This window comes from Scyliorhinus canicula, chromosome 26 (genome assembly GCF_902713615.1).
Source record: "Scyliorhinus canicula chromosome 26, sScyCan1.1, whole genome shotgun sequence".
NCBI classification, from domain to species: Eukaryota; Metazoa; Chordata; class Chondrichthyes; order Carcharhiniformes; family Scyliorhinidae; genus Scyliorhinus; species Scyliorhinus canicula.
In genome coordinates, this window is record NC_052171.1 from 21,421,087 (window position 1) to 21,447,014 (window position 25,928).

The 25,928-nt window shown below is 56.9% G+C and overlaps 2 protein-coding genes across 2 annotated transcripts in view; both read right to left on the reverse strand.

The window, feature by feature from the left end:
* Positions 1-6,987: 6,987 nt before the first annotated feature.
* On the reverse strand, positions 6,988-13,270 carry snrpg (small nuclear ribonucleoprotein polypeptide G). Its single transcript, XM_038785595.1, has 4 exons — positions 13,139-13,270; positions 9,736-9,758; positions 8,046-8,170; positions 6,988-7,243 (listed from the first exon to the last, which is right to left on the reverse strand). The coding sequence occupies exons 1-4, from the start codon at positions 13,168-13,170 to the stop codon at positions 7,193-7,195; spliced, it is 231 nt and encodes a 76-aa protein (XP_038641523.1). The 5' UTR covers positions 13,171-13,270; the 3' UTR covers positions 6,988-7,192.
* A 2,422-nt stretch (positions 13,271-15,692) lies between these two features.
* Positions 15,693-25,928, reverse strand: part of LOC119957515 (prenylcysteine oxidase-like) — a 12,915-nt gene continuing 2,679 nt past the window's right edge. Inside the window, exons 2-6 of the mRNA XM_038785637.1 lie at positions 25,614-25,820; positions 24,147-24,321; positions 22,834-23,045; positions 20,551-20,703; positions 15,693-16,661 (exon numbers count right to left, since the gene is read on the reverse strand). Coding sequence (XP_038641565.1) covers positions 16,006-16,661; positions 20,551-20,703; positions 22,834-23,045; positions 24,147-24,321; positions 25,614-25,820 — 1,403 coding nt within the window. The 3' untranslated portion in view covers positions 15,693-16,005. The remainder of the gene's footprint in view (positions 16,662-20,550; positions 20,704-22,833; positions 23,046-24,146; positions 24,322-25,613; positions 25,821-25,928) is intronic.

The following is a 25,928-nucleotide window of genomic DNA, read 5'->3' on the forward strand; positions in this document are numbered from 1 at the left end:
CACCCTGTGTAAAAAACATGCCTCGTTCATCGCCTCTAAACCTTGCCCCTCGCGCCTTTAACCTATGCCCCCTAGTAATTGACTCCTCTACCCTGGGAAAAAGTCTCTGACTATCCACTCCGTCAATGCCCCATAGTCAGAACCATGGGGAGTTTGCGATTTAAGCCACGTTTTCGGATGAGTGCCTGGGAGCATCAACGTAATGGTGTTGCACCGACACCTAGTGGTGGGTTTCCCAAAATGCATGGCTTTCCGATTCTCCCCGTTCTGCTCACACACACCCACACCCCTCGTGTTTCAGATTGCAGGCTCCTTGTCTGTGCAGTCCCCACTGACACGGCATCTGGAACAGGTTGCACTTCACACTGCCCAGTCTTCTGCCAACCTGGATTTTTACTCTCTAGTGCAGTCAGATTTTATCAAGATTTACCCCTTTCTTTCTTGTTTTTTTGCAACATTATTACCCGATTTGAGTTTCCCCCTCCAGACTGACTTGACCCCCTCATTCAAACGCAGACCAAATCTGGAACCATGTCGGTTCAGTGCACGTTTCTGACAGTCCACCGCTGCTAGATTTCCCACAGGGTTTCAGATTAAAGTGATGCACATTTACCTCCGATATCCCATCTCCAGTCTCCTGGCAAATATCTCCAGAGCCTGGGGTTTCCTGTGCTGCTTCGCTCGAGAGCCTGCTGGTGAAGAGAAAATCGAAAGCAAATGGAAAGGAGATTGGAGCCAGCTGGGGTTGTTGGGGGTCAATTGGGAAATTGCTCTCACTGATGGTGTAAATTGATCTATTCCTCCAAATGCAGTGAGAGAGAACTCTACGACTTCAATTCGGCTGATTTTGCAAACAGCCTTGTTGCATTCTGTGCTTTGTAGCAATTAATCATTTGATTGCTGCCGGGTCTGTCTTTAACCTGGTCGAGAAACAGCTGAGACCCCCACCCCTTCCTCAGCATGGCTCCTGATAACCAACCATGTGGTGCCTATTCCCTTTGCCCAGGAATGTTGCTGGGACCTCAGCACGGCAGATAGAAACCTCAATCAGGCTGACTTCCCAGGCTGGGGAAACAAGCAGACCATCTGTACCCAGGGCAGTGTTTATTACAACACTGCAGCCTTATTGGATTGGGCCAGATTGTGGAGTAAAGGGTTAATAGTTACGTTAATTAGACAATGATGTGAACAATGTGAGCATGACCTCAGGGTCAGATGACTGAGAGTAAGACACTGAACACTGTGTCCACACCGACCATGAGGTTTTACTGACTCTAAGGAACTTAGAATAGTTGGTGTACACTCTTAATAAAGATTTCAGAAAAGCGATACTAAGTGACTTGAGATAGTTGATGTCAGTGAAGCCTCATGAACGCAAATACAAACATAATATTTAAGTACGGTCGGTGGTGGTGGGAGAGAACAGGCCGCTCAAGCCTGCTCCACCATTCAAGATCGTGGCCAATCTGATTGTCACCTCCCACCTTGCCCCAATCACCCCCTTGCTCATTTCTATTCCGACTCTGCTTCCACTGCCTTTTGAGACAGAGTTCCAGAGAGTCGCCACCCTCAGAGAAAATCATTTCCCCTCGTAATGTTTTAAATGGGTGACCCCAGCTTCTAGATTCTCCCACAGCTGGTAGCTTGGCACCTCCTCAGCCACAAACACACACCAAACATCTGAAACTGTGCTTCCTCTCTTATGGGGCAGGATTATTGCAACCATATTGTTGCTGGTGGTGGGGGGAGTGTGGATTCTGCTGGAGTGGTGTTTGGTCATAATCCCAGGGGGAGACAGTGGTGCTGTGGTATTGTTACTGGATTCTTAATCTGGGGAACCGGATTTGGGTTCCAACTCAGCACATTGTGTAATCGGAATTCAATACAAGTCTGGAATTAAAAGTCACCGCTCATTAATGTTTTCCTTTGGGAAGGAAATCTGCCATCCTTACCTGGTCTGGCCTACATGTGACCCCCCCACACCTCTCCGTCCCAGCTGGTGACCCCCCACACCTCTCCGTCCCAGCTGGTGACCCCCCACACCTCTCCGTCCCACCTGGTGACCCCCCACACCTCTCCGTCTCAGCTGGTGACCCCCCACACCTCTCCGTCTCAGCTGGTGACCCCCCACACCTCTCCGTCCCAGCTGGTGACCCCCACACCTCTCCGTCCCAGCTGGTGACACCCACACCTCTCCGTCCCAGCTGGTGACACCCACACCTCTCCGTCCCAGCTGGTGACACCCACACCTCTCCGTCCCAGCTGGTGACACCCACACCTCTCCGTCCCACCTGGTGACCCCCCACACCTCTCCGTCCCAGCTGGTGACCCACCACACCTCTCCGTCCCAGCTGGTGACCCCCCACACCTCTCCGTCCCAGCTGGTGACACCCACACCTCTCCGTCCCAGCTGGTGACACCCACACCTCTCCGTCCCAGCTGGTGACCCCCACACCTCTCCGTCCCAGCTGGTGACCCCACCTCTCCGTCCCAGCTGGTGACCCCCCACACCTCTCCGTCCCAGCTGGTGACCCCCACACCTCTCCGTCCCAGCTGGTGACACCCACACCTCTCCGTCCCAGCTGGTGACACCCACACCTCTCCGTCCCAGCTGGTGACCCCCACACCTCTCCGTCCCAGCTGGTGACACCCACACCTCTCCGTCCCAGCTGGTGACACATAACATAAGAACATAAGAACTAGGAGCAGTAGACCATCTGGCCCCTCGAGCCTGCTCCGCCATTCAATGAGATCATGGCTGATCTTTTGTGGACTCAGCTCCACTTTCCGGCCCGAACACCATAACCCTTAATCCCTTTATTCTTCAAAAAACTATCTATCTTTACCTTAAAAACATGTAATGAAGGAGCCTCAACTGCTTCACTGGGCAAGGAATTCCATAGATTCACAACCCTTTGGGTGAAGAAGTTCCTCCTAAACTCAGTCCTAAATCTACTTCCCCTTATTTTGAGGCTATGCCCCCTAGTTCTGCTGTCACCCGCCAGTGGAAACAACCTGCCCGCATCTATCCTATCTATTCCCTTCATAATTTTAAATGTTTCTATAAGATCCCCCCTCATCCTTCTAAATTCCAACGAGTACAGTCCCAGTCTACTCAAACTCTCCTCGTAATTCAACCCTTTCAGCTCTGGGATTAACCTAGTGAATCTCCTCTGCACACCCCCCAGCGCCAGTACGTCCTTTCTCAAGTAAGGAGACCAAAACTGAACACAATACTCCAGGTGTGGCCGCACTAACACCTTATACAATTGCAACATAACCTCCCTAGTCTTAAACTCCATCCCTCTAGCAATGAAGGACAAAATTCCATTTGCCTTCTTAATCACCTGTTGCACTTGTAAACCAACCTTCTGTGACTCATGCACTAGCACACCCAAGTCTCTCTGAACAGCGGCATGCTTTAATATTTTATCGTTTAAATAATAATCCCGTTTGCTGTTATTCCTACCAAAATGGATAACCTCACATTTGTCAACATTGTGTTCCATCTGCCAGACCCGAGCCCATTCACTTAACCTATCCAAATCCCTCTGCAGACTTCCAGTATCTTCTGCACTTTTCGCTTTACCACTCATCTTCGTGTCATCGGCAAACTTGGACACATTGCCCTTGGTCCCCAACTCCAAATCATCCATGTAAATTGTGAACAATTGTGGGCCCAACACGGATCCCTGAGGGACACCACTAGCTACTGATTGCCAACCAGAGAAACACCCATTTATCCCAACTCTTTGCTTTCTATTAATTAACCAATCCACCCACACCTCTCCGTCCCAGCTGGTGACCCCCACACCTCTCCGTCCCAGCTGGTGACCCCCCACACCTCTCCGTCCCAGCTGGTGACCCCCCACACCTCTCCGTCCCAGCTGGTGACCCCCACACCTCTCCGTCCCAGCTGGTGATACCCACACCTCTCCGTCCCAGCTGGTGACCCCCCACACCTCTCCGTCCCAGCTGGTGACCCCCCCACACCTCTCCGTCCCAGCTGGTGACCCCCCACACCTCTCCGTCCCAGCTGGTGACCCCCACACCTCTCCGTCCCAGCTGGTGACCCCCACACCTCTCCGTCCCAGCTGGTGACCCCCACACCTCTCCGTCCCAGCTCGTGACCCCCCACACCTCTCCGTCCCAGCTGGTGACACCCACATCGCGTGAATTAATATTTTAAAAATGATGCACCAAGCGGTTGTATCATAGAATTTACTGCAGGAGACCATTTGGCCCATCGAGGCTGCACCGGCCCTTGGAAGGAGTACCCTACTTAAACCTTCACCTCCACCCGAATCCCCACCTAACCTTTTTGGACACTAAGGGGCAATGGATCATGGCCAATCCACCCAACCTGCACATTTTTGGACTGCGGGAGGAAAGCAGAGCACCCGGAGGAAACCCACGCAGACACGTGCAGACTCCGCACGGTGACTCGAGGCTGGAACTGAACCCGGGTCTCTGGCGCTGTGATGCAGCAGTGCTAACCACTGTGCACCCTATAGCTTGTCTGGTGCATAACAATGCTGAACAGCAATCAACTGACCTGTCCAAGGGCAATCTTCAATAGGATTGGAACATGTAACATTTAAATTCATTGTCAAAAGACACACAACAGCGCAAAGTTCAGGGAAGGCAGTTTAAACTTCGCCTGAAGGTTAAAAAGAGGATTTTGAATTCACCAGTCCGGTGAGGGAGACAGTTTGGAGTTTCACCCGAGCTGGAGTTTAGCCTAGGTGCAGATGGCGGCAAATTTAGTTTTAAGAACGTCTGCACAGGGGAAAGGCAAAGGCATGGATCCTACACCACCATAGAAACTGGAACATGCAAAGGTATGAGGCACCTACCGACTGGGAAAACCAAGACAATGAAACTGTCGAGGGCAAGTCAGTAACAAGGAGAAAAACCATTCTCGGTGCTTGGAGGGGTATTGAGAATCGGTCTGCGAGAGGCAGGAGCCTGTGAGCATGGAAATGACCCCCCAGCAGAAACAGTGGTGAATACATTGGAGTTCAGGGAAAGAGCAGCAGAGAGTGGCCGCCTTGGTGAGAACAGTCTCCTGGTGATAATCACACACATTCACATCTATTATTCCACGGTGAACTGAGACCCCTGCTTCGTTTTGAATAAGCAACACGCGAACCAAGGAATCGCTTCAGCTGCACGGTACCACAAGTGGCTAGCACTGTGGCTTCACAGCGCCAGGATCCCAGGTTCCATTCCCGGCTTGCGTCACTGTCTGTGTGGAGTCTGCACGTTCTCCCCGTGGCTGTGTGGGTTTCCTCCGGGTACTCCGGTTTCCTCCCAAAGTTAGGTGGATTGGTCATGCTAATGGTCAAAAAAAGATTAGAAAGGGTTATTGGGTTACAGGGATAGGGTGGATGTGAGGGTTTAGGTGGGTCGATGCAGACTCGATGGGCCGAATGGTCTCCTTATTTCTCACAGCACTGACGGAGGTACGGCACTAACAGGGTTACTGGCATGAAGATATTTGAAACAAAGTGCTGGAAAAGCTCAGCGGGTCCAGCAGCATTTCTGGACAGAAGGAAGAAACGCGGACGAGATGGTGAACTGAAAAGGCAAGCGGGCGGAAGGTCAGCGACTGAATGATGGCACTTTGCTCACATCCTCGGCTTAATACAATCCTTCCTACGAAGCCCACCGCAAGCTGAAGGAACAGCACCCCAGGCATGTCCACGTCTTCCGAATGTGCCAACTCTCTCCTCCATTTTGTCACCTCATACAAACCTGTACCTTGTTCTCATCTTTTGCGTTTGCACAGAACTGACCATCATTCTGCTATCAACGCCTACTCTGGGCCAATTCTTTATTTCCATCACATTGCATCCATGATGTAATTTCCTCCTCTGTCCCCGACCTTATCTCCCAAACCTCCTTTTCAATAGCCCAAGTCCACACTCCTCCCTCCCTAATTCAACTCAGACTCGGAACGTGATCCCTCTCTCCACAGAAGCCATTGGACCAGCTGGCCTTTCCCCAACACTTTAATTTCAAATCGGCAGCACGTGCCGAGAGAAAAACTGATGAGGTTGCAAAGGAGAACGCCACACATCGCCTTTCATTATCGGAGGGGATATGTTTCTGTCTTCAAGTCCCAAGATCAATTTTGGGTTTCATGTCTTCAAACGGTAGCAACTCTTACGAATCTTTAGATTAGTCTTCAACGCTTTAGATCAAGGGCAGCTCTACTGACAGTTAATGAAGCCAGCATTAACCTCGATTTGGGACCTTCAGCATCGTACCTCATCAAATTCCCCTCAAGCAGACCAAACAGCACCTTGGAAGGTCTCCCAAACGCAGGCTTCCCAGAGGCAGAAACACTAAACACATCCTCATGTCGTGCGGGTAGCATTGTGGATAGCACAATCGCTTCACAGCTCCAGGGTCCCGGGTTCGATTCCGGCTTGGGTCACTGTCTGTGCGGAGTCTGCACATCCTCCCCGTGTGGGTGTGGGTTTCCTCCGGGAGCTCCGGTTTTGTCCCACAGTCCAAAGATGTGCAAGTTAGGTGGATTGGACATAATAAATTTGCCTTAGTGTTGGATGGGGTTACTGGGTTTATGGGGATAGGGTGGAGGTGTGGACCTTGGGTAGGGTGCTCTTTCCAGGAGCCGGTGCAGACTCGATGGGCCGAATGGCCTCCTTCTGCACTGCAAATTCCATGATCCATGTCGATGTTCCAAACTGTATTTCAAACTCTGAGCTGCATAACCAATGATAACTTCAGGATATCGTTCATCACGTTTGGTCTACGCTTTCTATTACAGCTTTAAAAATAGAAATAGGCAGAAAAATTCACAAATATACCGCTTCTTAGTTTGCACCTCTACCAAGACGACAGATCTCAGTTGTGGAGAAACACGGGTTGCAGAAGCAAAGGCAGACTGTCTTACTGGTAACTTACAGACCATTTGTTCAGCTACACTGAACCCATACCAAAGAATGAATACAAACGCAATTTGTACAAAAACATATTTAATGTCCTTTAGGTCCCAAAAGTACAAATAATAACCTATTCACAAAAAAAGCACCTTGCTGCCCGTTGAAGAATCATTCAATCGCCATCTTCTACCAGAAATACAAAGGACAAAAGCTAGGTTTCAAACGATGAGTAGTGACTTTGCCATGTGCGTTCCACGTTTTCAGGACTACAGCCGTCTTCACTATACGCGCTCTAAGGCTTCCAGCATGATAATGCTGTTCCCTCGGATAACCTAATGGAATTGAGATTAAAGGAAAGTTAAAATATCCTTTGAAACAAACAAAAGACAAGAGCATTTTACTGCCGCAATGTGCAATAAGACCAGACCCCTTCTCATCGGTGTCTTCAATGTCAGGATTGTGTTCAGAGCATTGCAGGAAAACTTTCCAAAGTCAAATTGGGGTGGGGTGGTTTACCGCACAGACGGCAGACCTCAAGACACCAAAATGACTTCTTTTCTTGCTTGAACTGAGTGACAAAGAGTTCTGAAGGAGTTGGCTCTTGTGAAAGTGTTTAATGACCCTGATGCACAGAAGCAGAGGGAGGGGGGGAAAAGTAACACTCCAAGCAGACTGAAAACCCATTAAATCTCAGGCACGCCCACAGGCTGTTTTCTGGGGTTGAAGGGACTTTGATCACCTCCCACATTACAATGAATAAATCTACAATCAGTACGGCTCTGTTCCAGTGGCTCCTCCAGAGGTCCGGAGTTTGCGTAGCACTCGCTGAGGTACATACGCCCTGTGCATCAAGAAATACTGCAATATAGAATGGATGTCTACTTTAAAAAGGAGAATATTGTAGTTTCCTCCAAATTTTCATTCACACGAGTATTTGAGGAAATGTCTGCAGTACTCCGTGTTACTGGGCATACACCTGGTTTCTATTGCAGTTCAAACTACTCCTCCTTGGGGGCTCCATTGAAGCTGTACCCCTCGCAAAGACACCCGTAGTGAAGTCTTCATGCACCGCCACCGGCTGAGGACTGTTGAATGTGAACATGTTGAGTGATACAAGACCCGAGGGGTACTTACCACCATGCCAATGTTGTTCTGCTGGCCCCCGGGTGCCATCTCGACAGATTCATCCACAACGAGATTCATGAAGGGGTCAAAGCCACGCAGGATTCCTTGCACGTGTCTCCCGCCATTCAGTTTGACTGAACGAGAAAACAAAGCCTCATCAGATCCACAGCAAAAAGTTTCTGGTGGACACAATGGCCCACTCTCCCCCAAAGCTGTGCTGCCCTGTTATCTCTCTGCAGGTAGCAGGGTCACCAGCAACAATCCCCCCAGTTCCACACACTGCAGCCGATGACCACTGCACTGCCCACATTGCAAAAACTCTCCGTCCAATGACGTTCACCCAACTCTGCTCCACAAACTGAACTAACGACTGGTTAAACATTAGTTATTGCCAGCACACTTCCGCACTATCTTTAGTGTCCGATCAAGAATGGATAAAACATTGAACAGAAGCACTTCCTAAACAAGGATTCTTGTCTTTCTTGTTACAGCTCGAATTGTAGAAGATTTTAAAAAAAGGCTTTTATTCCCAGCTCAAAAAAAGCCAGATTAGCTCGTCCCCGACTTTACAGAAGACCAGCAACATTCAAAGCCCCTGAAATGCATTTTATAATAATCTTTGTCACAAGTAGGCTTACATTAACACTGCAATTAATATTCCATAGCCTGTTCGGGAACACTGAGGGAGAATTCAGAATGTTCAAATTACCCAACAGCACGTCTTTTGGGACTTGTGGGAGGAAACCCACGTAGACCTGGAGAGAACGTGCAGACTCCGCACAGACAGTGACCCAAGCCGGGAATCGAACCTGGGACCCTGGAGCTATGAAGCAACAGTGCTAACCACTGTGCCACCATGTAAATCAGGTCTCACAACAAATAAGACTTCAACTACCAGCTGTGTACAACAGATTTATCACAAACCGCACAAACTCTGAGATGGTTAAAGCTCCACACCAAGATAAAGTTGATATTTATTCTGGATAATAGAATAAACCATATTGATGATGCCACATTCTTTATGCTACTGCTGACCACCTATCAGATTAGATCTAATATTAAAAAAGCTGATTGAATCTCAGATCAGAATTTAATTAAATGCATTTTCATGATTACTGGTGGATCACCTCATGACAGTGATCAGCACTGCTGCCTCAGTGACAGGGACCCAGGTTCAATTCTGGCCCTGGGACACTGTCCTTCTGGTGTTTGCATGATCATAGATACATATACATACATCGAACAGACAATGCAGAAGGAGGCCATTCAGCCCATCGAGTCTGCACCGACCCACTTAAGCCCTCAATTCCACCCTATCCCCATCAAACCCTTTTTTTTTGGACACTAAGGGCAATTTGCCCCTTATTATCCAGGGACGTGGAGGTTAGGTGGGGTTGTTGGGTTAGGATGGAGAGTGGGCCTGGGGAGGGCACCTTTTCAGTGGGTTAGTGCAGACTCAATGGGCTGAGTGGCCTCCTTCTGCACAATAGCAATTCTATGGATTCTATTCTAACCGTTTCATTCAATTACAAGTTACATAAAATGATCAGCAAGATTCAGACTGGCCTCCCCTGTGCACCACCCCACAGCAAGCAGTCGATGTAGACACTGCACGATCAGTTTAAAGGAGCTGGAATATTGCACCACGATCCCTAAACCATCGCTACCCCAATTATGAAATGGAAATGACAGAACTCACGTGATAGTTTCTTGTCCATGAACCTGTGAGAGGAAAGAAAAGGCTGTTAGAGAGATGTTGGAAACAGTCACAGCGCTGAAATACACAGCCAGCCATTTGGTCACAGTGCTGAGATAAACACACTGTTAAAGCTCATCAGGACAAATCGATTGGGTTTGGGGGGGGGGGGGGGGGGGGGGAGATGGTTGGGGGGAGAGGGGGACGGTGGGGGGGGGAGAGGGGGACGGTTGGGGGGGGAGAGGGGGACTGTTGGGGGGGGGGAGAGAGGGGGCCGGTTGGGGGGGGGGGAGAGGGGGACGGTTGGGGGGGGGGGGGGGGGAGAGAGGGGGACGGTTGGGGGGGGGAAGAGAGGGGGACGGTTGGGGGGGGGGGAGAGGGACGGATGGGGGGGGGGAGGGGGAGGGATGGGGGGGGGGGAGAGGGGGAGGGGGGGGGAGAGGGGGACGGATGGGGGGGGGAGGGGGACGGATGGGGGGGAGGGGGACGGATGGGGGGGGAGGGGGACGGATGGGGGGGGGGGGAGGGGGACGGATGGGGGGGGGGGGGGGGACGGATGGGGGGGGGGGAGGGGGACGGATGGGGGGGGGGAGGGGGACGGCATGGGGGGGGGGGAGGGGGACGGATGGGGGGGGGGGAGGGGGACGGATGGGGGGGGGGAGGGGGACGGATGGGGGGGGGGGGGGACGGATGGGGGGGGGGGAGGGGGACGGATGGGGGGGGGGACGGATGGGGGGGAGGGGGACGGATGGGGGGGGGGGGACGGATGGGGGGGGGAGGGGGACGGATGGGGGGGGGGAGGGGGACGGATGGGGGGGGGAGGGGGACGGATGGGGGGGGGAGGGGGACGGATGGGGGGGGGGGGGGGGGACGGATGGGGGGGGGGGGAGGGGACGGATGGGGGGGGGAGGGGGACGGATGGGGGGGGGAGGGGGACGGATGGGGGGGGGAGGGGGACGGATGGGGGGGAGGGGGACGGATGGGGGGGGAGGGGGACGGATGGGGGGGGAGGGGGACGGATGGGGGGGGGAGGGGGACGGATGGGGGGGGGAGGGGACGGATGGGGGGGGAGGGGGACGGATGGGGGGGGGAGGGGGACGGATGGGGGGGGGAGGGGGACGGATGGGGGGGGGAGGGGGACGGATGGGGGGGGAGGGGGACGGATGGGGGGGGGAGGGGGACGGATGGGGGGGGGGAGGGGACGGATGGGGGGGGGAGGGGACGGATGGGGGGGGAGGGGGACGGATGGGGGGGGAGGGGGACGGATGGGGGGGGGAGGGGGACGGATGGGGGGGGGGGGGGAGGGGGACGGATGGGGGGGGGAGGGGGACGGATGGGGGGGGGGAGGGGGACGGATGGGGGGGGGAGAGGGGGACGGATGGGGGGGGAGGGGGACGGATGGGGGGGGGAGGGGGACGGATGGGGGGGGGGGGGGGACGGATGGGGGGGGAGGGGGACGGATGGGGGGGGAGGGGGACGGATGGGGGGGGAGGGGGACGGATGGGGGGGGGAGGGGGACGGATGGGGGGGGAGGGGGACGGATGGGGGGGAGGGGCGGATGGGGGGGGGAGGGGACGGATGGGGGGGGGGGACGGATGGGGGGGGAGGGGGGACGGAGGGGGGGGAGGGGGACGGATGGGGGGGAGGGGGACGGATGGGGGGGGGAGGGGGACGGATGGGGGGGGGAGGGGGACGGATGGGGGGGGGAGGGGGACGGATGGGGGGGGGAGGGGGACGGATGGGGGGGGGAGGGGGGACGGATGGGGGGGGAGGGGGGACGGATGGGGGGGAGGGGGACGGATGGGGGGGGGGGAGGGGGGACGGATGGGGGGGGAGGGGGGACGGATGGGCGGGGGAGGGGGGACGGATGGGGGGGGGAAGGGGGACGGATGGGGGGGGGAAGGGGGACGGATGGGGGGAGAAGGGGGACGGATGGGGGGGGAGGGGAGGGAGGGGGACGGATGGGGGGGAGGGGGACGGATGGGGGGGGAGGGGGACGGATGGGGGGGGAGGGGGACGAATGGGGGGGGGAGGGGACGGATGGGGGGGGGAGGGGGACGGATGGGGGGGAGGGGGACGGATGGGGGGGGGAGGGGGACGGATGGGGGGGGAGGGGGACGGATGGGGGGGGGGGGAGGGGGACGGATGGGGGGGGGGGGGGACGGATGGGGGGGGGGAGGGGGACGGATGGGGGGGGGAGGGGGACGGATGGGGGGGGGAGGGGGACGGATGGGGGGGGGAGGGGGACGGATGGGGGGGGAGGGGGACGGGGGTGGGAGGGGGACGGGGGGGGGAGGGGGACGGATGGGGGACGGATGGGGGGGGGGAGGGGGACGGATGGGGGGGGGAGGGGGACGGATGGGGGGGGAGGGGGACGGATGGGGGGGGGAGGGGGACGGATGGGGGGGGAGGGGGACGGATGGGGGGGGAGGGGGACGGATGGGGGGGGAGGGGGACGGATGGGGGGGGAGGGGGACGGATGGGGGGGAGGGGGACGGATGGGGGGGAGGGGGACGGATGGGGGGGGGAGAGGGGACGGATGGGGGGGGAGGGGGACGGATGGGGGGGGAGGGGGACGGATGGGGGGGGAGGGGGACGGATGGGGGGGGGAGGGGGACGGATGGGGGGGGGGGAGTGGGGACGGATGGGGGGGAGTGGGACGGATGGGGGGGGAGGGGGACGGATGGGGGGGGGAGGGGGACGGATGGGGGGGAGGGGGACGGATGGGGGGGGAGGGGGACGGATGGGGGGGGAGGGGGACGGATGGGGGGGAGAGGGGGACGGATGGGGGGGAGAGGGGGACGGATGGGGGGGAGAGGGGGACGGATGGGGGGGGAGAGGGGGACGGATGGGGGGGGGGGGGACGGATGGGGGGGGGGAGGGGGACGGATGGGGGGGGGGAGGGGGACGGATGGGGGGGGAGGGGGACGGATGGGGGACGGATGGGGGGGGGGGGGGATGGGGGGGGGGGCGGATGGGGGGGGGGACGGATGGGGGGGGGGGGGGGGACGGATGGGGGGGGGGGGACGGATGGGGGGGGGAGGGGGACGGATGGGGGGGGAGGGGGACGGATGGGGGGGAGGGGGACGGATGGGGGGGGGAGGGGGACGGATGGGGGGGAAGGGGGACGGATGGGGGGGGGAAGGGGGACGGATGGGGGGGGGAGGGGGACGGATGGGGGGGGGAGGGGGACGGATGGGGGGGAGGGGGACGGTTGGGGGGGGGGAGGGGGACGGATGGGGGGGGGGAGGGGGACGGATTGGGACGGTTGGTGGGGGGGGGAGGCATGGGGGACTCGGGGCCGCGCTCCCTCCGCCTGGACAGGTTGGGGCCTGGTCCCGGTGCGGGAAGCCGGGGCCTGGATTAGCGCTGCCTTTCCCCCCACCCCCTCGGGGGACAAACTCACTTCTTCAGCTCGGGCGGGTGCGCTTTACTCATGGCCGCTGCTGCCTCGCGCTCTCTGCAACCTGTCCGCCACTTCCGGCGCCGCGCTTCCGGTGACGTCTGTGCCTCGCCGCGCGCAGTGAGTCCGTCATCGGATCCCCGGCCCCGCCCACTCCCGCCCCCCGGGGCTGCGCGTGCGTGCTAACAGCCCGGACTCGTCTTTCCGGGAGGGAGGGAGGGGCGGGGGGGAGCAGCCTCTGTGCAGTGCAGCCGCCGGCCAGCAGGGGCCAGCGCAGTGGGAGGGCGACACAGGGGAGGGTTGCACAATGAGGGTGACACAATGAGGGTGGCACAGGGGGAGGACAGCACGGTGGCGCATTGTCAGCCGTTCTGCCTCATGGTCCCTAGGTTCAATCCCGGCCCTGGGTCACTGTCCGTGCGGAGTTTGCACATTCTCCCCGTGTCTGCGTGTGTCTCACCCCCACAACCCAAAGATGTGCAGGGGAGGTGGATTGGCCACGTTAAATTGCCCCTTAATTGGAAAGAAAAACAAATTCACTGTTCACATTTCCCAGAGCGGTTCAACAGTGCTCCCAACTCACTGCCGAACCCCAAAACGTCAACCAATGGCTTCCTTCGGCACGGAGGCGATTGTCCGCTTCTGCGACTCGATGAACATCGAGGGGCCGACGCTCGCAATTCCCACCGTGAAATTCAAATTTGTCAAGAAGGGCAAATGTTGGAAAAAACGAAACTAGCTGAATCATGTTGCCTGTTGTCCTCACCTGGACTGGCCTACACATCAGTCAAGTTCCTGTTCAATATTGTTCTGGTCTCCTTATCTGAGGAAGGATGTTCCTGCTCCGGAGGGAGTGCAGTGAAGGTTCACCAGACTGATTCCAGGGATGGTGGAACTGAAGTATAAGGAGACATTGAATCGCTGGAGCTCAGAAGAATGAGTGGGTCTCTCATTGAAACCTATAAAATTCTAACAGGACTGGACAGGGTAGATGCAGGAAGGATGTTCCCGATGTTGGGGTGTGTCCAGATCCGGGGGTCACAGTCTGAGGATACGGGGTAGACCATTTAGGACTGAGAGGAGGAGAAATTTCTTCACCCAGGGAGTGGTGGGCCTGTGGAATTCACTACCACAGAATGTATTTGAGGCCAAAACATTGTATACTTTCAAGAAGTAATTGGATATAGCTGAAGGGATTATGAGGGGAGGCGGGATCATCATGAATGGCGGAGCAGGCTCGGAGGGGCGAAGGGAAATTTTTACTACCTAGCCAATGCTGAGGATCTAGAATGCACTTCCTGCCGATGTGGCAGACGCAGGGACAACCATTGTTTTCAAACGGGAGTTAGACCACAATGTGAAAAGGAGGAGGTTGCAGGGCCACAGGATAGTCGCTCCTTGAGAGAGCCAGTGTTGACAGGACGGACAGGATGGATTCCCTGTGCTCTAAGCCATCATGTGATTCTGACAGGTCCAGCTCACGGCAGGAGAGCAGGAACTCTGCTAGGAACCTGTGGGAGTGGACATTACACACACCGGTTCAGAATCGCTCAGAAAAGGAAGAGGGCAAAGTGGGCCGGGACAAATGGGTCTGGCCCAGAATGGATTAGTTTGGACGTTCTCACTCGGAGACCTGTGTACGGTTACGGTCCCCAGTCTCTATCAGGGCTATGGAGAAAGTGCAGAGGAGACTTTGCTGTGCCACACTGGGACTAGTGCACAGTCAATTCCAGTCCCACGAAGTCACAACACAAGTGAATTAACCAATAATTCTCATAAAAGTTCCCAAAGTCTTTACCCCTGGCTGCCCGATAATCAGTCACCAGGTTTGTTAGTGTAAACACATTTTTGTTTATTTATAACAGGAATACTGATGAAATGTGCAGTAAATATAACTGGACAAAAACAAGCTAACCTGCTACCCCCTTTAACTGTCCCACCCTCTACCCCCCCCCCCCCCAACACATAAGACAGACAAACACAGAGGGGGGAGAGGGGTGAAAATAATAAGGATGAAGGGTGACAGATCAGAGTCTTTGCTTCAAGCAGTGGTTCAGTCACCGGCTTTCCTCACAGCAAGCCTGGAGATTAAAGTCTCTGGTTTACAGCTGGTTCTGGTCTCTCTCGTCGGCCGTCCATTCAGTCCTCACACGCCGCAGCCTTTGTTGGCGAGACACTGATTAAACTGAGCCCTACATCCAAGCTGGAACATGTTGACTCCGAGGACATTCCGGTGGGATCGGATCCAATCACCACCTGGAAAGGGGCAGAGCACAGCCTTTCGGGCCCATTCATGTGCCGCCAGCCAAATCAATCAAACTGAGTCATCACTGACACTGGCCAATCAGCGGTCTAAATCAGCTCCCCCTTCTGGATCCTGCTGCTTTGCCTTAAACTCACAGGCCCATTAAACATCCATGGATCAAGAATGTAACGGCAAAAATAAAAGAAAGGGGAAAAAAGGGAATAATCAGGAACAAACGGGAAGCACCTCTTCAGTTCCCATGGGTCTCACTTCGAGCGAGGTGGGGGGGGGGGGGGGGGGGGGGGGGGGGGCCTAACCTGAGAAAGGTCTTTAGGAATAAGCCAGGTGGAGAAGACACGTCCAACTGTAGGACGTCCCAAAATAAGGACTATGGATGCAGGGCAATCGCTAATAAATGGGAGAAGGATGGGATGAGGTTTTTGTGTGGAGTGGGAAGGTGAGCAGGGATCCCAGCACGGAGCAGTGGGGCCGAATGGCCTGTTTGCGTGCTGTAGACTCAGCCGAACTCAGTATAATTCTGCTGCAGGCAGCACGTCCGTTAACAGGTCGGCCGCCACCAGCGAAGGTAAAAAGGGTTTGCAGAGCACACACGCGGAGATGCGTATCAGAGTTCCACCTTCTGGCCGTGTGCCACGGTGTCCTGGTCGACTTTCTCCAGCTGCCAGTACCAGCGGTGATGGGCGAGGAGAGCGGTGTTCTTGGCAGAGATGGCCATCATCTCCATGGTGCTGGCGGCCCACTCCACGGCATTGAGGTGGTATAGATGCCGGTGGAGGATGAAGGGCGAGGCCTCGTCACTCGGGCTGTAGCGAGGGTGGGCCAGCCAGCGAGCCTCACGCACCGCCTGGGGGGAGGCGACGAGGCGGCTCACCTCTGCCGCGGCCAGAGGCTCGGGCGACAGGAGCCTCCAGACACGGGCGCAGGATGGGGGTTGGCGGTCCGGCTCAGCCGTGACGGGCACCGCGACGCTGGCAGCCAGGATGAGGCTGCCCGCGTGCGCGGTGGTGGCGATGGCGGTGGGTCGGAACGGCTCGGAGTGTTTCTGTCCAAAATAAGAAGCGTTTAAGCATCCCGCCACCAGTGTGACAACCTTTTCTTGATAACGGCTGGAGTGCACGCTGATTGGCTGGGCAGGATCGTGGAAACGGATTGGTGACTTGCCTGGGTGCAGGGCAGTGGCCAAGATAACCAGGTCGTACGTATTGTGACCAGCAACTGAGCCCTCGGTGTAATTCACTTCGTAGAGGTGAACAAACTCGCCTGCAAACAACAGACAGCATGTCATGATTCAAAACACACAACACAGACACTTTTTCTATTCTGTGTACATCACGAGGACAGCAACCTGTGCCTTTAATAGACAAAGCCAATCACAAGGAACTCACCAGAGCATAGCGCCAAACTATACCGCCGCACATTAAGACAAAGGACGAACAACCTCGTCACGGAGGTACGATTTAAATGAGCAGAGTTAGAGAGGTCCGGGGTTAGCGAGGGAATGTCAGAGCTGAGGGCCCAGGCACCGGAAGGGATTTACACCAGGGTATTGACCGCAGGTTGCAGTGCTTACTATCGGGGTCAGCACATGCTGCAAATAGTCAACCTGTGCAGAGCACGCACCCACACACAGCAACCAGTTCAGACCTGTGGGCTGAGGGGGTTGATGTTGCGCAGGAGACCCTCTGACAGTGCAGCACTCCCTCAGTACTGGCCCTCTGACAGTGCAGCACTCCCTCAGTACTGACCCTCTGACAGTGCAGCATTCCCTCAGTACTGACCCTCTGACAGTGCAGCACTCCCTCAGTACTGACCCTCTGACAGTGCCGCACTCCCTCAGTACTGACCCTCTGACAGTGCGGCACTCCCTCAGTACTGACCCTCTGACAGTGCGGGGCTCCCTCAGTACTGATCCTCTGACAGTGCAGCACTCCCTCAGTACTGACCCGCTGACAGTGCGGCACTCCCTCAGTGCTGGTCCACTGACCAGATGATGGCGCCGGAGCGAGGCGACTCTCTGCAGGCTCTCCCCAATAGATCCACTTTTAACTTTATTTATACTCGTTCTAACCTTTTAAAAATTAATTCTAAAGCTCTCATGTATTTTCTTGAATTCTGTTCAATTCCCTTTTCTTCCCATGTACTGAATGATCTGTTGAGCTGCTTGCAGAAAAATACTTTTCACTGTACCTCGGTACACGTGACAATAAACAAATCCAATCCAATCCCTCTGACAGTGCAGCACTCCCTCAGTACTGACCCTCTGACAGTGCGGCACTCCCTCAGTACTGACCCTCTGACTATGCGGCACTCCCTTGGTTCTGACCCTGTGACAATGTAGCACACCCTCAGTACTGACCCTCTGACAGTGCAGCACTCCCTCAGTACTGACCCTCTGACAGTGCGGCACTCCCTCAGTACTGACCCTCTGACAGTGCGGCACTCCCTCAGTACTGACCCTCTGACAGTGCAGCACTCCCTCAGTACTGACCCTCTGACAGTGCAGCACTCCCTCAGTACTGACCCTCTGACAGCGCGGCACTCCCTCAGTACTGACCCTCTGACAGTGCGGCACTCCCTCAGTACTGACCCTCTGACAAGTGCGGCACTCCCTCAGTACTGACCCTCTGACAGTGCAGCAGTCCCTCAGTACTGACCCTCTGACAGTGCGGCACTCCCTCAGTACTGACCCTCTGACAATGCAGCACTCCCTCAGTACTGACCCTCTGACAGTGCGGCACTCCCTCAGTACTGACCCTCTGACAGTGCGGCACTCCCTCAGCACTGACCCTCTGACAGTGCGGCATTCCCTCAGTACTGACCCTCTGACAGCGCGGCACTGCCTCAGTACTGACCCTCTGACAGTGCAGCACTCCCTCAGTACTGACCCTCTGACAGTGCGGCACTCCCTCAGTACTGACCCTCTGACAGTGCGGCACTCCCTCAGTACTGACCCTCTGACAGTGCGGCACTCCCTCAGTACTGACCCTCTGACAGTGCAGCACTCCCTCACTACTGACCCTCTGACAGTGCGGAGCTCCCTCAGTACTGACCCTCTGACAGTGCGGCACTCCCTCAGTACTGACCCTCTGACAGTGCGGCACTCCCTCAGTACTGACCCTCTGACAGTGCGGCACTCCCTCAGTACTACCCCTCTGACAGTGCGGCACTCCCTCAGTACTGACCCTCTGACAGTGCGGCACTCCCTCAGTACTGACCCTCTGACAGTGCGGCACTCCCTCAGCTACTGACCCTCTGACAGTGTGGCACTCCCTCAGTACTGACCCTCTCACAGTGCGGCACTCCCTCAGTACTGACCCTCTGACAGCGCGGCACTGCCTCAGTACTGACCCTCTGACAGTGCAGCACTCCCTCAGTACTGACCCTCTGACAGTGCGGCACTCCCTCAGTACTGACCCTCTGACAGTGCAGCACTCCCTCAGTACTGACCCTCTGACAGTGCAGCACTCCCTCAGTACTGACCCTCTGACAGTGCAGCACTCCCTCAGCACTGACCCTCTGACAGTGCAGCACTCCCTCAGCACTGACCCTCTGACAGTGCGGCACTCCCTCAGCACTGACCCTCTGACAGTGCGGCATTCCCTCAGTACTGAACTTCTGACAGTGCAGCACTCCCTCAGCACTGACCTCTGCCAATGCGGCATTCCCTCAGTACTGACCCTCTGACAGTGCAGCACTCCCTCAGTACTGACCCTCTGACAGTGCGGCACTCCCTCAGTACTGACCCTCTGACAGTGCAGCACTCCCTCAGTACTGACCGTCTGACAGTGCGGCACTCCCTCAGTACTGACCCTCTGACAGTGCAGCACTCCCTCAGTACTCCCCCTCTGACAGTGCGGCACTCCCTCAGTACTGACCCTCTGACAGTGCAGCACTCCCTCAGTACTGACCCTCTGACAGTGCAGCACTCCCTCAGTACTGACCCTCTGACAGTGCAGCACTCCCTCAGTACTGACCCTCTGACAGTGCAGCACTCCCTCAGCACTGACCCTCTGACAGTGCGGCACTCCCTCAGCACTGACCCTCTGACAGTGCGGCATTCCCTCAGTACTGAACTTCTGACAGTGCAGCACTCCCTCAGCACTGACCCTCTGCCAGTGCGGCATTCCCTCAGTACTGACCCTCTGACAGTGCAGCACTCCCTCAGTACTGACCCTCTGACAGTGCGGCACTCCCTCAGTACTGACCCTCTGACAGTGCAGCACTCCCTCAGTACTGACCGTCTGACAGTGCGGCACTCCCTCAGTACCGACCCTCTGACAGTGCGGCACTCCCTCAGTACTGACCCTCTGACAGTGCGGCACTCCCTCAGTACTGACCCTCTGACAGTGCAGCACTCCCTCAGTACTCCCCCTCTGACAGTGCGGCACTCCCTCAGTACTCACCCTCTGACAGTGCGGCACTCCCTCAGTACTGACCCTCTGACAGTGCGGCACTCCCTCAGTACTGACCCTCTGACAGTGCAGCGATTCCTCAATACTGACCCTCTGGCAGTGCAGCACTCCCTCAGTACTGACCCTCTGACAGTGCAGCACTCCCTCAGTACTGACCCTCTGACAGTGCGGCACTCTCTCAGTACTGACCCTCTGACAGTGCGGCACTCTCTCAGTATTGACCCTCTGACAGTGCAGCACACCCTCAGTACTGACCCTCTGACAGTGCGGCGCTCCCTCAGTACTGACCCTCTGACAGTGCGGCACTCCCTCAGTACTGACCCTCTGACAGTGCAGCACTCCCTCAGTACTGACCCTCTGACAGTGCAGCACTCCCTCAGTACTGACCCTCTGACAGTGCGGCACTCCCTCAGCACTGACCCTCTGACAGTGCAGCACTCCCTCAGCACTGACCCTCCCACAGTGCGGCACTCCCTCAGTACTGACCCTCTGACAGTGCGGCACTCCCTCAGTACTGACCCTCTGACAGTGCGGCATTCCCTCAGTACTGACCCTCTGACAGTGCGGCACTCCCTCAGTACTGACCCTCTGACAGTGCGGCACTCCCTCAGTACTGACCCTCTGACAGTGCGGCACTCCCTCAGTACTGACCCTCTGACAGTGCGGCACTCCCTCAGTACTGACCCTCTGACAGTGCGGAACTCCCTCAGTAATGACCCTCAGCGTTTGAGACTCACCGTTACGTTGAGGCCTCCTCTTGCTGTGTATCGAGGTGACTGTGCCTTTGATGAGATTAACTTTGGCTGCATACAGCAAACCAGAGCAAACCAGTTTGTTGCCACCTCCGACCGTCCAAAGGTCCGAGTCAGCCCTGAGGAGCGAGATCATACCTGTTGCAGAGAAATGGACATGAATCTGACCTTGGGCACAGAGGTTCCATGGGGAGGAAGTGGGAGGGGGGCTGCTTTTCAGGGAGTTGGTGATTCTGGCCTGCGTGCTGACAATGACTGACTCAGTCCGCTCTTTGCTGTTGAAGATTTGATTGACAGTCTTGTGCTCTCTCAAGCCACAGGATGTCTCAAAGTGCTGCGGGTGAAAGAGTCTCGGTGCTCAGTCTCTGTTGTAATTTTTATGCACAGTAAGATCCCACAACGGCGATGAGCTGATGACCGGATAATCTGTTTCTCGTGCTGTGGATTTTTGGCCAGGGCACGGGGGGCCTACTCTTCCTCAAACCACGACCCAGAACTTGTACTTCCACGCGGGAGGTGGGAATCTGTTCAAAGCAGCGAGGAGACTTTCCTGCTCTTGTCTCTGGCATGGGATTGGAAGCAATAAGCTCAGCGTTTAGAAGGCAGGCTCAGCCGACACAGCCGGGTTAGTCAGCACGTACGCAGCCTCAGCTCCTGTACCTGGAGCGAAGCCAACGAGGGGGCCTGATCAAGGAGACTAGGCCTCCCATTCCTTCAGCTCGGTCAGAAAAACACCAAGTTACACCGGCATTGGAGGCAGTCCAGGTAAGGTTAACTCCGGTGACCCCGGGCTGGAGGGATATTTTTTATGAGGTTAAGTGGGCTGCAGTTTAGGAGAACGAGGGGCGACCTTATTGAGACGTATCGGATTCTCGGGGGGTTTGACAGGGTCGATGCTGAGAGGGTGTTTCCCCTTGTGGGAGAGTCTAGGACCAGAGGGCAGAATCTCAGAGTGAGGGGGGTCGCCCATTTCAGACAGAGATGAGGAGGAATCTCTTCTCTCCGAGGGGAGTGAATCTGTGGAATTCTTCACCGCAGAGAGCTGTAGAGGCCGGGGCGTTAAAGTATGTTCAAGGTTAAGGCAGACAGCGAGGGAATCGAGGGGGATGGGGAGAAGGCGGGAAAGTGCAGTTGAGGATCAGTCATGATTTCATTGAATGATGGAGCAGACTCGATGGGCCGAATGGCCTATTTCTGCTCCCGCGACTTCCGGCCTTGTGGTTTAAGTTAGAAATGGCATCTCCGAGATACAGGCTTCGGCCTAGAATCCTGCTCCCGTTAGCCTGGAGGGAGGCAGATGGAATGCAGTGCGGCCAGTCACTGACAGGAGAAACGCACCATCTGTTTTGTTGAAAAAAAGGTGTGAAACCTGTTCATGTTGGTGCCCAGGAGGACTTGAGGAGCAGAGCGAGAGGTGAGCTCATTGAAACGTGGAAAATTGTGAAGCGGCCTTGAGGGGGTGGACCCTGAGAGGGTGGGGAAGCTGGGACAGACTCAGGACCAGGGACTGAGACCAGGGGACATTCCTTGAAAGGGTGGTGAAGCTTTGGGATTCTCTCTCCCAGAGGGCTCCGGGAGCTCCGACACTCAGGACACTCGGGATTGAGGCGGACGAAGTTTTGATCGGTCAGGGAGCCGAGGATTCTGGGGTCCAGGCAGCGAAGTGGAGTGAAGGGCCCGGTTTAGAGCAGCCCCGATCGGACAGGATGGCTTGAGGGCCCTGTGAGGTCGCCTCCACCTCCTATTTCTTCTGCCCTGGTGTCCCGGCTGCCTCCCAGGGCGAATCCCTCCTGTGAGCTGGGAAGGCTAAAGCTTGAGGGCTGGCAGCCTGGAAAAAAGGGGAGGCCCCTCCACTACCAACACTACCAACCACTGACCCGCAGCTGGAATTAATTCTGGACACGGAACCCGCGGCTGGAAAACGTGACGGGAAAATCTGGTGGGTGCCAGGCCTGGTTGGGCGAGTCTGGGTGGGCAGGACAGGCCCCTGAACTTGAACGAAAAGCCAGAACAGTTGCCTTGTCCCACTTGCCAAAGGGACAGAGGAGGCCAAAGTGTACCAGGCCGCCAACTGAGAGCTGGTGGGTCGGACAGGGCCAGCAGCAAAGCTCAGCCACACAAACCTGGTCATTTAGGGGGACTATCCAAGGCCTGTGAGAGACCGAGATCAGCCGCCGACCATCCTCACAGGGCAACTCCTGTGGTCTGGCCCGCGACGTCAATATTGCGACCACCATACAGTGGGGGGGGGGGGGCGATTGCACGTACCCACAAAGGCATTGATGTTCACACTCTGGCCAGAGCTGAGACGCAGGACGGGAGTGATCATCTCGTTCAGGAATCGTTGGCCAATGCCAACGTTCTGCAAGGCTTCATCGATGGAATGTCTGGTCATCTGCGCCAACCCGTCCCCTCCAACGGCGTGCAGGAGCCTTTCCACGGTTGTGAAGCAGTAACCACCAGACTGAAACTGGTAAATCCTGTACGAGAAGCACAGACACACACCTTTCAACGTCTACACCAACTTAGATAGCAAAAGGAGGAAAATCACACCAGAGAGAGGGAGGGAGGGGGAGGGGGGAGAGAGAGACGGAGGGGGGAGATGGGGGGGGGGGGGAAGGGAGGGGGAGAGAGAGAGAGACGGAGGGGGGAGGGAGAGGGGGGAGGGGGAGAGAGAGAGAGAGAGAGAGAGAGACGGAGGGGGGAGAGGGGGGGGGGGAGAGAGGGGGGGAGGGAGAGAGAGAGGGAGGGAAGGACGGGGGAGGGGGAGAGAGAGACGGAGGGGGGAGATAGGGGGGAAGGGAGGGGGAGAGAGGGAGGGAGGGACGGGGGAGAGAGACAGAGGGGGCGAGAGAGGGGGGAAGGGAGGGGGAGAGAGAAAGAGACGGAGGGGGGGAGAGAGGGGGGGAAGGGAGGGAAGGGAGGGGGAGAGGGGGGAGGGGGGAGAGAGAGAGAGACGGAGGGGGGGAGAGAGGGTGGAAGGGAGGGGGAGAGGGGGGGAGGGGGAGAGAGAGACGGAGAGGGGGGGAGGGAGAGAGAGGGGGGGAGGGAGAGAGAGGGGGGAGAGAGGGGGGAGGGAGAGAGAGGGAGGGAAGATGGGGGAGGGGAGGGAGAGAGAGGGAGGGAGGGGGAGAGAGGGGGGAAGGGAGGGGGAGAGAGAGACGGAGGGGGAGAGAGGGAGGGAAGATGGAGGGAGGGGGAGAGAGGGAGACGGAGGGGGGAGAGGGGGGGAGAGGGGGAGAGAGAGAAAGACGGAGGGGGAGAGAGAGAGGGAGAGGGAGGGAAGGAGGGGGAGGGGGAGAGAGAGGAGGGAGGGGGAGATGGGGGGAAGGGAGGGGGAGAGGGGAGGGGGAGGGAGAGAGGGGAGGGGAGAGAGAGAGAGACGGAGGGGAGAGAGGGGGGGAGGGAGAGAGAGGGAGGGAAGATGGGGGAGAGAGGGAGACGGAGGGGGGAGAGGGGGAGAGAGAGAAAGACGGAGGGGGAGAGAGAGAGGGAGAGAGGGGGAGGGGGGAGAGGGAGGGAGGGGGGGATTGGCATGAGTTGAAAAGGAGCTCCTGCCTCCCGTTGCCAACGTGATGTACCTCATGAACCTGTGCAGGTAACGTTCCACCCACATCTTCACCCGCAGGTAGTCGAAGCCGTATCGCCAGACCAGCTTGATGGCGTTGACAATGAACCAATCGCTGTCCTCAAACACAAACTCCTCACCGTCATACACTGCCTGCACCTCATTGGGCAGCTGCAGTTCCTTCAATCCTGAAACCAGCCAATTACACACACACCTTACAGCAAGCAAACCACTCGGCCCAAACAGCCCCTGCTGCCCCTGATGATGCTGCTGCTCCCCACCCACCCACCCAAACCCGCTCCTTCTAATCATTTCTCCCTCATGTGTTTGTCCAGATTCCCCTGAAACACATTGACACTCTCCACCTCTGCCACTTGCTGTGGTAGCGGCTTCCACATTCTAACTGCCCCCTCTGGGTGAAGATATTTCTCCTGAATTCCCGGTTGGATTTACTGCGGCAGCACGGCGGCACAGTGGTTAGCACTGTTGCCTCACAGTGCCAGGGTCCCAGGTTCGATTCCCGGCTGGGTCACTGTCTGTGTGGAGTCTGCACGTCCTCCCCTGTGTCTGCGTGGGTTTCCTCCGGGTGCTCCGGTTTCCTCCCACAGTCCAAAGATGTGCAGATTGGGTGGATTGGCCATGATCAATTATCCCTTATTGTCCATTAATTAAGGGGGTGTTATGGGGATAGGGCGGCGAGTGGACCTTGGGTAGGGGGCTCTTTCAGAGAGTCGGGGCAGATTCGATGGGCCGAATGGCCTCCTTCTGCACTGTCGGCATCCTCCGGTCCACGACTCTCATTGCGTTCTGTTCCCCCTGAAAAGTGTCAGCCCCTTCTCCACGATAATCCTGTCAAACGCTCCCACCATCCTGAAGATCTCTACTGCCACGTTCCAGCGTGTGAGTAAGTTCTATCCTCCCTCTATTTCACAAGGGGATTGGGTGTGTTCTTGAAAAAGTCTAACTTGGCGGGACTGGGGGGGGGGGGGGGGGGGGGGGGGGGGCGTGCGGCTGAGTGGCTGTGTGGTTCTATCAGGTCAACCCCTCAGTACAGGAAGGCTGTACTGGGGGTGGGCTGGGGGAGGGGCAGCAATCCGGTGTCCCCCTCCCCCCCCCCCCCCCCCCCCCCCAACCCCACCTTGGGTAAAGAATGGCCAACGTGCTAAGTGACCAGAGTTGGCCTGGTACTGGATGAACTATGACCCAGCAAGGCCAAGACTCACTCAACAGGGCAAAGGTCAAACGCCCTGAGCAGATCCAGGCCAAAATGAAACTCTTCGGGAGTGACCGACATTCTCGTTGAAACCACAACTGGTGTTTATGTGGCGCCCGCTAAATGAAAGCAAGGCCCAGCAGCATTGCTGCGTGAGATTTAGTGGCTCGTTCAGTGAGGAGACATTAAAGTGACAAATTAAACATGGCAAAGACGAAGAACACCAACGTTTGAGTTGAGTTTTGATGGAATTCAATGAAACCTCACCCAGCATCTGTGCAAATCCTTTCATGTAGAGGTTAAGAGGGTGGATAGCGGTCGCTCCCACCTCGTAATCTTGTCCGTCGATGCTGGCGGTGGCTAGACGGCCTCCTACCTCCTCACTCTCGTACACGTCGATTCTGACATCTCCTCCGAACTGCTGCCTGAGGAAATGTGCCGCAGCGCTGCCGCCAATCCCAGCTCCGATCACAGCTACAGAGGGCAGGGAGGGAGGGAGAGAGAGAGAGACAGGGATGAGAGGGAGAGAGAGAGACAGGGATGTCCATGTTTTACTCACTCGAGCTGCCCTGTTTGGCAGGG